The sequence below is a fragment of the Opisthocomus hoazin genome, chromosome 4, assembly GCF_030867145.1.
Source record: "Opisthocomus hoazin isolate bOpiHoa1 chromosome 4, bOpiHoa1.hap1, whole genome shotgun sequence".
NCBI lineage: Eukaryota > Metazoa > Chordata > Aves > Opisthocomiformes > Opisthocomidae > Opisthocomus > Opisthocomus hoazin.
In genome coordinates, this window is record NC_134417.1 from 8436650 (window position 1) to 8448061 (window position 11412).

The 11412-nt window shown below is 48.8% G+C and overlaps 1 protein-coding gene across 2 annotated transcripts in view; it reads right to left on the minus strand.

Moving 5' to 3' along the window:
• The window catches only part of EPHA4 (EPH receptor A4), a 107346-nt gene extending 96988 nt beyond the window's left edge, over window positions 1–10358 (minus strand). For both annotated transcript variants that reach the window (XM_075417840.1, XM_075417839.1), the window contains exons 1-3: window positions 10227–10358; window positions 9433–9500; window positions 4387–5050 (exon numbers count right to left, since the gene is read on the minus strand). In XM_075417840.1, the coding sequence (XP_075273955.1) occupies window positions 4387–5050; window positions 9433–9500; window positions 10227–10320 (826 nt within the window). In that variant the 5' untranslated portion in view covers window positions 10321–10358. The remainder of the gene's footprint in view (window positions 1–4386; window positions 5051–9432; window positions 9501–10226) is intronic.
• Between the last annotated feature and the right edge of the window lie 1054 nt (window positions 10359–11412).

Below are 11412 nucleotides of genomic sequence, written 5' to 3' on the forward strand. Positions count from 1 at the left end.
TACAAAGAAAAAAAAAATAAATCATCGAGGGAGCAATCCTTGGAAGATCTACTGTGCTACATGAAAACGTTAACATAACCATATCAATCCTTCAGCAGAGAAGGAAACCAACTAAATTTGGTTCAGACAGACTGTGTTTCAGTATCGCTCCCATGCCCCTCCTGGTAGCTTCTGTCTTCTCAGCTCCTTTTTGAAACACGACATGTTGAGTCTGTGCCTTTTTTTTCCCCTGCCAGAAATAATCAACCTGAAAAAATCCTTCTGAAATCTCAAATCTGCACAGTCTTAGTCACCTTTCTGATTACCCTTTTGTGCAGCCACACTGTTCATCAGTGTTATTCTGATTAAAAAAGTTGTCTACAACTAAAATGGGAAAGTACACACAAATTACTTCACCTCCCCACCCCTACGAAACCCACCATCCAAAAATCTTATCTCAGAAAAAAACCATATAATTAGACTGTACCCTTCTGATGTAAACTGAACTGCCGCTCTCAATGATCATAGCCACTCTTCAAAGCCTCCAAGATAAAAAGAATCTTATCATCCAAATTATTATTTCTTAGGGATGCTCTTATCAAAGTTCTAAGGAAAATTCTAAAAACAGCAGTGATATGAAACCAGGACTGAGACATATTTTAAATGACACTAGATTTTCTGCCAATTGGCCAATTCACAACTCAAAAAAGCAAGTGTAGATGGAGACAAAGCTGTTGGCTCTCATAACCTTTACAATATCACAGTAAAAATCTCAACTGTCTCACATATTTATACTAAATGGCAGGTCTAAAATTGAGATTTGTAATTTCACAGTATCAAAATCATCACAGATGGCTGCAGTCTATTGCTTCTTTAATCTGTCTTTTCTCCCTTCCTGCTTGTTTTCCTCCCTCCTCCTTTGAGTTAAAAAGATATGCATTTTATCATAAGGAAATCATAACTAAATCCAAACCACATTATATTAATGTGTAACAAATTTACATAACAATGATGCATACAAGCAAAGTTTAAAGTTACTTTGTGTCTCAACTTTGCCCTAAAGCACTGATTACCTTAGCCCTCAGAACTGCCACTATAGTTGGGACATTTGTGCTCCTTCAACAGTATCCCACATTTACACTCTCCTAAATGGACAGCCATTAATGCAGGGAGCTTGGGGGAATAAAATACTAATGAGAAAAGACAGCAATTTGGGGGTTTTTTAGCATCAAGTTCACAGCTACAAATTCAGCGGTAAGAAAACAATCAGTGCTCACCAAATACTTCCACTGACCAGGACCAATTTTGTAGAACCACTCCTGTGACACACCTGTGAAGCTTCCCAAATAAACATGGATTAAATACTTGTCTCCTTTCCCTTCCTGCTCCAGGTTTTTGCATATATACGTATACACACACACAAATGTTCAGTAGGACAATTATCATCAATAAAGCCACATAGAAAAAAATAGCAGTCAGCAGAAGGACAGATTTTTGTCATCATATTAAAACACTTCCATACCACTGACACAATTTTTTAAAAATCCCGTTCAAGGTCAGAGGGTCATTAACTCCCACTACAGAAACCACTTTAGATGTGAAGTGGCTTCCCATTACGCTTCCCACACACACATCAGAAATTAAGCAAAAGCAGCTCAAGGAAAATGTATTACTCAAAAAATCAGAGGCTGAGCAAACTTGAAGCAGCCTTTAAGGCAACCCAAGCGCCAGCTGGTCTGTCCCAGCACTGGGCAGCAGGCCCCAGGAGAGGACAGGGAGTTCCGACATCTCCCATGGATCTCCCAACAAGTGCAAAGCCCCAATCCACTGGCCTAAACTATTTCTGCCCACCGAGCTTTTGTCAAACATTTAAGATCTTAATCAATCCTAACTCTGACCCTAGGATCACAGGGGAAGATGGATGAGGAAATGGACAGCCTCTGACCTTTCCTCATATTTGTCCTTCCACAGTCAACCTACTGAAAAACAATTGAGGTGGAACCTGCTCACCAGCTCCAGTCTGGCCCGGCACCCTTTCAATAGCCGTTCCCAAATTCAAAGTCTTCCCCCCTGCTCTCAGTCCTCTGCACCAAAACCACAGGAATCCTCCTCATTTCATCCTCCTCCCTCTTCCAGAAAATTGCCGGAGCAGAATACTTGCTGAATTATGAAGTTAAGGGGGTAAGAAAAGGGGAAGCCTCATTCAGGAGTGCCAAAGGCAAAACTGCTGTAACAGCCTTGCTGGAAACTAGAGAGCAAGCTGCGTAGTTCTGGTAAACTTCATGAATTCACAAAGAGGAGCTTCCCGGTAAACTGTTCTGGCTGCAGAATGGCAAATGTGAGAAAAGGAAACCACAAATAACCGCTGATGAAATGGGTTTAGTGCTTTCAAATTATGTGCTGGCTCAAATCCTCTCAAAATGACTAGTACAGGCCAGCTTCACTCTGGAGAGCTCGAGAAACAGAACGTTTGATCTCCTTTGCAAATATGGCATCGCCTTATCTTCCTTTTACTTGGGAAACTGAGAATTGAGTTTCCTGAGCCCAAGCTTCCCTGGGTGCAGCTGAGAGTCAGTAGGTAAGCTGACATTCATTCCCAAGATTTAATCCAACACCACAAAAATAAATTAAAAAGCATCCCACTATCACCACTGTTCACCAGCAAAACCTCAAGAGATTTTCCTTGGGCAACACAGGGTTTGTTAGGCAATTTGTTCATCATGTCTGGGCCACTGATGTCGAAAAATGGTAGATCTGTGTCCAGAGTAACCCAGTACTGACCTAACAGGCCTTTAGGAGAGGGCAGAATGATCTCTGAGCAATAAAGCAAGTTGCTTCCCCCTCCCATTCACTTCCTCTTCTCACAACCAAGGCTATAAAGGTGTCAAGAAGCTTTGCCCAGAAGTTATCAAGCTATTAGAAAGTAACAGCATCTCTGCAGCCACCAACAGCCCTCCCCAGAGGCAACCAGTCAGTACCACAGCCATAGGTCTGTGTGTTTAACGACAGACAGGTTTTCCAGTTTCCATCTCACAGGATTCCAAAAAGCCAGAGTCATTTACCCCAGACAGGATGCCCTGCCATCACACTCATCTTGCACTTCCCTCTACAGCCCATGGTAATTTTGTTGTCAATACAGCACACTTCAGCTTCTTCCATATAGCAAGAACACTAGAAATGGAGGCTGAAGTTCAAGCTTCGGCAAGACAGAAATGCTAAGCATCATTTCAACGCATAATAAGTGAACTTCATATTGACCGTAAAGTATCATTTAAAAGAAATCAAGTCGGACATTCAAAAGACACTGTTCTCTTAGGAGTCTGGCACAAAAGCAGTCAGTTACTTGCTCTGCTATCTTGTTCTCAGTCTCAAGATGAGAAAAATCACACCAAGATGATGTGAAGCAAAGTCATCTGGCTCCAAAGCACCTTTTCCAAAAAGATGGGTCCAAATCCGCTAAGGAGTTAAGTGCCTTCATTCAGTTCAGCAACCAGCAAAATTAAGCCCGTTGACCTGTGCAAGAGTCCCCTTGGGTTTGATCTTAATTTATGCTTACACAAGCAAGAGTTTAGAAGCTGAGGCTGAAGATACTTTATTTATAAACTCCCTTCTCTCCTTCCCTAACCTTTTACAGCCTCTTTTTCCAGAAAGGGGAGGTGAAGAGAACATAGGTTTTGAGGTTTTTTTCTTTTTAGGATAATCTGTCTTTTATATAAAGCTTTAATCCCTAGTTCTGCAGCACACAGGACTGTGTGTGTGTGTGTGGGAGGGTGGGGTGGAGACTTCTAGCATTTCTAAGAGTATCCTAGCACCTCTATTATTAAACTGACAATAGAGACCCTCTGAGAAATGAAAATATTTAACAAAGGCAGCAGTGTCAAATATCAAAGGGTTATTTAGTGCTAAAAATTTGCAACAAGTAAAACACCAAAGACTTCCCCTTCCCAAAAAGGGAAAGTAATCCAGCCAAAACTCCCGTTCCCCAGCATCCCCGACTGGTTCTCACCCCACCGCATTATCCAGAGGAGACTCTGTCAGAATTTCCTGTGCTTAACAAAGTTCACTTTAGATAAAACTTCAAAGATTTGTCTCTTTAAAAAACAGTAGCTCAACTGCGCTGTTTTGCAGTCATTCGCATTTTAGTGACTATTGGGAGCCAATTCAAATTTAGGCACCTGCTAGAAAATGTGTTTCACCTTCTGCCTATTACAGCAGTATCATTTGTTTTGCATTATATAATTCTTAGCCTTGCCACCTGGAGCTAGTGGACTTCTTCATTAAACCCCTCTGTCCCACCACATCCCACAGGGGCTGCTAATTACTGGCATTACTCCATTTACTCTCATCTCCGATTCAATTATGCATTCAACTAAGCCCTAATGAAGAGTACAATATGGCTCATCCTACCTTGGCATTCACCATTACGTTCTTCATAGCCAGCATGGCACAGACAGTTGCCAATGGGCACCAGCCATTCCCCATCTGCCCCACAGTACATTTTTGGCACATCCTTCTCTTCCGAGTTGTTGACACAGGAGCCACGAACCTCCACCAGAGAGGATGTATCAGCCCCAGTAACAGTGTCTGGAAACTGTGCCAGGTTGCGAACAGTCAATGGGCACTTCTTATAGAAGACACGAACAGACACCAAAGCAATGCAGGCACCGACGTCCTGGAAAGCCAAGTAAAATCCCTTCTTGCTGAGTGGTCCCACATCCCGTATCTCTGTATTCAGTTTCATGATCCTGTCCCCAATGTCCACCTGGGTGAAGCTCTCATCAGCAGCAATGGTGTCAATCTTGGCAAACTGGCTCTCTCGAATAAAACGCTCCTTGTCGTTGTTTGATTCATAGTAATAAAGGTTGAAAGTCTCTTTGCAAGTTCCCATGACACCTGGCAGGCTGTTGCAGTCTCTTAGTGTGAACTTGATTTCAATATACACCCTTTGAGCCCCCTCACGGGGAATCCAATCAGTTCGTAGCCAGTTATTCTGACTGGGCTCCATCACATTGCAAACTTGATAGGTGCGGATCGGAGTGTTTTTCTCATCCATAATACTTACTTCCTCCCACTGTGAAAAGCGAAAGAGAGGGGGGGGAAAAACACATCAGTGTTAAAAGCAACTACAGAGCTTCTCTGCAAACATAACCCGCACTTTCACAACCAATGTGGAGACTGCATTTTTTCCATTACAGAAAAACAAATCAAAAAACCCCAGCAGACCAAGCCATAGTCAGGACCCCAACTACGTGGACATTAAGAGAAGAATCTGATCAGGAGAAACAAGCTCCAAATCAAGCAACAGCTCAAGGAGCAAGCATGGTTTTTAAAGGCCCTCTGAACCAATCCAAGAATACCCAGGGACTGACGATGTTTATTTGCACCACCGTTCAGCTCACAGGACCCTGCCTAGACCAGTGCTCTAGGTGGCACTTCACAAACTCACAGTACATCACAGACACTACGGCGTTTCCCCTGTGGCAGACAAGGCAGGAAACACACAGACCCCACTTTGCATGTGGAAATATCAAACAGCAAGATCGCACAACTTGGTCACACAAAAAGCACGGGGCAGAGACACAGCAACATCCACACTTCTGGCATCACTACTGCATATTTTAAACTCTTAGACCACCCCTGGTTATTTCTCCAAGTTGCCAACTACTTTCCTGGGCTAGCAGTATCCCAGGCACACTCAGCAAATAGCCTTTACTTCAGAACCGGGAAGAAATAGCTCTCTATGGAGAACTGGGTCCCTGACTTGGGTGGCACCTAGAGATGGAAGGACAGGTAAGGAGACAGCATCATCAGCCTACCAGCAACATGGCTACAACTCTGCTATCCAAACAAAGCTGCTTATCAGTGGGAAGGTGGGAAAAGAAGGTATTACACATCTTGTCTTAGAGCAAATGTCAGGAAATAGCTAAATTCATATTCTCAAAATCCCAAAAGTGTTAGCGGAGAGGGTAAGTGCCAAAAGATCAGAGTAGCAGCATGCTTCAAAACTCCTACACCCCTCAGATCAAGGCACCTTCAAAAGCACTGAACGAACAGGCAACATGATTATGAAATAACAACAATACAAGCAAAGCAAGGAAGGTACGGAGAGATCTGGCCCTAATTCAGTAGTTCAGCATGATGAACTTAAAGGGAAGCACACGTAGCCAACAGTTTCAAAAAGAAAAAAAAAAAGTTTTAAGGATTACCATAGACAGAAGAAGGTTTATCACAGTGCTTTCCTGGCAGGGAGAGAGGGGGAAGTAGGGACATTAGGGAGAGATATCTTTCCAGCAAAAGTCCCACAGCGCTTCAGTATCAGAAAAAAAATCTTCATAAAAAAATAACATATTAGATAATGATATACCGTTTGGTTTGCAGGCAATACAACAAAGCACATAAAATCATAAAATCATCCTTAGAAAACAGTAGCAACTTTAAAGAGACTTCCCAAAAGTGCTTTTCAGAACTACTGAAGCTGTGGCTTTGATGAAGAGAAGCCTTCTTAACATTAAGGGGCTTCTTGTATAATATCCTGCATTCTTCTCACAAGGATTGCTCTTATGCAAGTGATTTTTACTTAAAAAGATTCCAGCTTAGCTGAATCCATTTATAGAATGACAGTAGTTAGCACCATGAGTCACTAGGACCAGAAAGAGTAATATTTTATTTGCTGCCTAGCGATAACTGCAAATTAAAATGAAGGAGGGGAGAAATCAATACTTGGCATGTCACTCCTTTTCACAGAAAAGGAAAAAATAAATCTTAAAAAAGTCATCTATCAATGTAAAGTGTAACACGGTGTTAGTAAGAAGACAGAGTTGTTTAATTTACAGCTGCCACAGAGCTAGTTTACTGTTACAACATTGTCTTTATGATCCATCACTTTCCATTCTGCTTATCTTCAGACTGTCCCCACTACCCACATTGTGCGTGGTACAAGAGAAAGCAAGAAGCAGAGGGAAATAATACTTGTTGATGGGATTTCCTTTAGTACGTTGACACAATGGAGGACGCTGCCAGAGGATTCAATAAAGAGACCGCTGAGGTCAGCGGACAGACTGCAGCTAAATTCAGCAAGTTTCAGATCAGGTTCTCAACAAGCCCCTGTCTCCTGACAGACACACAAATACATAGAGACGGGTTTCTTGTCTCATCAACACATAAACAAAACAAACCTAAGTGCTTCTAACTGCCAGAGTTGAAAATAACTATAGCCCCAAATTTCCAGCCACTGTAAATGATTTGTACCTCTGAGTATGTGGTCAAAACTGCAACTTTTTGCTTTCAAGCTGAAATTAACTTTCATAATTCAACTCTTCCCACGGTTTAATGATGCAGAGCAAAACATTCTGAGCACAAAACTGGCTTTTCAACTGTGAAATGCAACAGTAAATCATTAATTGCATTTATAAATACAATTCATTAATTCCTCCAGGCCTACTATATATTTGATTACTGCTAGTCACTGCTAGGTTACTGTGTTCATCTCTCACACCTCAGGAACTGTAGCAGACAATCAGGTGCACATGGTTAAAGAAAAACTAGCACTAAAAGATAGGATCTTCCCAGGAAGATAAAGAAGGAACTCACTTCTGCTGCTTGAAATAAATCTGCAGCATATGAAGTTAAAATAAATGCTTTACAAGCACTGTATCTCAGAGACAGACCACATACTCTTAAATTTTTCACTAGTGGCTTAAAAATAGAACACGCATATGTAGGTTTAGTGAAACGAATCACGTCCACAATAAGAGCACACATTTCCTTCTCAAGCTTGCACGGCACTTTCAGAGAAAACACGGGGGAAAGGGGAATCCAACAGCCATTAATAACATACGGCTGTCCTCTGATCATCAATTCTACTACTGACTTATTAAAATAGGACCTAAAATACAAGTGTTGATAGACAGCACAGATATCCCTTGGAGAGCCGTATGAAAGACCCGGTCTCATTAACTGACCTTTCCAGGGTACAGGATTAACAAGGAAGCCCGACTCTCACCGAGATAGAGCTGTACCTTTCCACACTGTCAAAAGCTGAGGGCAATTGCCTGCAATCAGCAGCGAACGCGGACGGTCGGCGCTGCCAGGGGCCTGCCAATCACCTCCCCGCTCTTTGAAAACCCGGGTTTCAGGGACAGCGCAGTGTGCTCAGACAGAGCACAAGGCAGGACTGTAGTCAAGTTCACGCAGAACAACAACGGGGGAGCAAAACAATCCCCCATTCTCCCACGTTCTGGTTATTCAGGTCTTATGCATAATGCATCACCAACCAACACAACCTCGGATTCCTTCCACTCACTGCCGTTTCCTTAGCTCTGCTTCTTCTAATTACAAGTGGGAATGCACACAAGAAAGTAAGTTTGCAGGTTTCCTGAAGAATCCAGCACTTTGGTGTGCACAGCACAACATCTTTCAGCACTTTTATTTATCAATCAGTTTGACTTAGTTAATTCTGCTTAAGCACACTAAGCCGCTTTACACGTTTAATATTAGAAGGATTTGTGGGGGGTTATATATATATTAATGTTTAGCATGCATTGCTGGCATTTTTCTTAAATTGTTCACTTTATCCAAGAAAAAGCCTTTCTAACTGCTGTAAAAAAAAAAATCCCAAGAGATCCCATGAAGCGCAGCCTCCGCCAGATCCTCCCAACCCCAACGTCCAGCTTTCTCAGGAGCGTCCCGCAGAGGCCCTGGGCACCATGCAGGATGGGGCACAGACAAGGGAGCAGCAAGGTGCCCATCCACTAATATAAAGCTAAATCAGTAGAGATACCTCGCCTGCAGCTCACTAGGCAAATGGGCTCCAAGCCCTAGCAATGGACGTGCCAATCTTTCTACCTCATCATGTCACCACAGGGCAGCGAATTCAAGTGATCTTCTCTTACAATTGTCTCCGAGAAGTACATAAAAAGAAACTGCAAGCAATCACCATCAAGCACTGGGTGCTTCGGTTTGTCTGTTCAGACACCAAAACATATGGCGTTTATGAAGTTTACACCCCGAAACAGGACAACTGTCCCATCGTGCCAGAAGGTACCTTGTACATTGATCCCTGCTCCTTCATCCAGAAATAGGACAGCAATTGCCCTAAACATCTCCCAGCCAAGACAGCCCATAGATACAATAATTACAGTCAAGAATGCCAGTCCAGTCGCCAGATCATGTTTCTTGCCGGTATTTCAGTTTTAAATAGGCATCTAAGCCCATGCCTCAACCAATCTCCTAATTCCGAGACCTCTTTTCCGCCCTTTTGGTTTCCACTTCTCCCATGACAGAACTATCCAACGGGAGTATAGAGTTTCTCCAACAAAGAGTAATTCACTCGGTAAGACAGGGAAGAAATCTGACCTCCTCACCACAATCAACAATAATCGAGCCATTAGGACTCTCTGAAAGTTACTAATCACCCCCTTTACCCTTTCGATCAGATAGCGGTTTAAAACTTACCCCTCCTTCCAGAGGACTTGCTATCCACCCCAGTTCGCCCTGAACCGATCTGGAATCCAGCAAGGTAACTGCAGAAAGGCACAAATAAAACCGGTTAAATTCCAGCCGCCACAGGGCAGTGCAAGGACAAACCGCCCACCCGCGCCTCCGCACACGCGTGGGGCACGGCCGCGGCCACCTTCACCCCAAACAAAACGCTGCTCCCTCCCGACGGCGCTGGAAACCCCCCCGGTTCGGGGCCGCTGCTCCCGGGCGCGGAGCCACCCGACGCAGCGGGCTCGGACGCGGGCGAAGGCGGGACGGCCAGCGGGGACCGGGCGCCCGCACGCCGGCTTCCCGCCCTCCGCTGCGGCCGCAACCGCGCGTTAGCGATGAGGGGAAGATCGCGACTCGTCGGGACGGCGGCAGCCGGGCACCGAGAGGCGGCGCGGGGGGCTCCCCGACGGGGCCGGCGCCCCCCGTACCGTCCCGCGGGACGGGCTGCGGCGTGGCCCCGGGGCACGGCGCGGAGCCGCCGACCACTCCCGGCGGAGCGGGCTGGAGGAGCCCGCCCGCCCGGCGGCAGCGCTGCGCCCCGCGGCCCGGCCCGGCCGACGGCACCGGCGCGGGGCCCGCTCCACCCCGCGACACCTGCACCGCCGCCGCGACGGGAGGCTCCCGGAGCGCGGCCCGGGCGGGTCGGCGGCCGCACAGCCAGCGGCCGGGGCAGCGCGGGCCCGGGGGCACCCAACTTCCCCCCGGCGCCCCGCCGCGGGAAGGCGGAGCCCGGCCGCGGGACGCGCGCGGCGCCTCACCTTCGTTGGCGGGATAGACCCGGGAGCCGGTGACGGCCCCGCAGGCGCCGACGAGGAGCAGCGGGAGGAGGGCGCGGAGCGGGACCCCGGCCATGCCGCCGCCGCTCTATCCCAGTGGAATAACTGCCTACATGGGGCGCGCGGCGGGCGATAGACATTGCCAAGGGGGCGGGGCGCCGCCTGCCCGTCAGACCCCGCCGCCAATCGCCGCTCGCCCCGCGCCGCTCGCCCCGCCCCGGCCCGCCCGGCGGCGCGGAGCGGGGATCGGGGAGCGGGGCCGGGCGCGGCGCCCGCGGGGGGTGAGGGCAGCGCTGCCCCGAGCCGGCGGAGCGGGGCGGGCGGTCGCGGTGCTGCCGGCAGGCGCGCGCTCCGCGGGGGCCCTCAGCGTCAACAGCGTCCGAACACAAAAAAAAACGACAGAAAAAGAGAAAAAACAGTAAAGCGAAACAGAAAGTTATGAGTGGCCCTCACGTTCTGCGCCGGGGCCGCGGAGCGGCGGGGGGGCCGCGGGAGCACCGCGCAGACGGACTGTCCCCGCGCCCGGCCCAGGGCGGCCCCGGGAGCCCCCCGCCGCCCCGCCCGGCCCGGCCCGGCCCGGCGCCACCGTTGAGCAACAGCGACACCTGGCGGGCTTGGGGCGGCCGGCGCGCCCCCCGGTGCCCGGTGCCGGGGCGGGCGGCAGGCCGCGGGGCGCGGCGGGCGGCGGCGATCACCGCCGGGAAGCGGCTTTCCCAGCAACACCGCGGGAGAAGCGGGCGACTCGGGCGTGCCCGCAGCAACTCCCGGCGGAGCCTCCCCGCCCACGGCGGCGGCGGACGAGCCCCCGTTTACCGCGAACAAGCAAATCGTTCATGCTCTCACCGAGGAGGGCAGCCGGCGGGGGGGGCTTAGGAAAAAGCCGGGGTTGGGCGCGACTCCCTCTGCAGGCCGTGCCGGCACCCGCGGCCGCTCTGCGCGGGACACGGCGTGCGGCGGCCCCCGGGACAGCGCGGCTGCGGGCCGGGCAGCTCCTGCGCCGGGCGAGGCCCGCGGGCGCGGCCGAGGGTGCTGCTCCTGACGCCAGTGCGGGCTGCGTCCCTGCCCTGCTCTGAGCGCTGTGACCGCTCGGCTTCCCCCGGGAGCAGGGCGGCTATCACCCCCTCACCGGGGCTGCGGCCCCCTGCGCCCGGGCGCGCTGCCCCCTCCC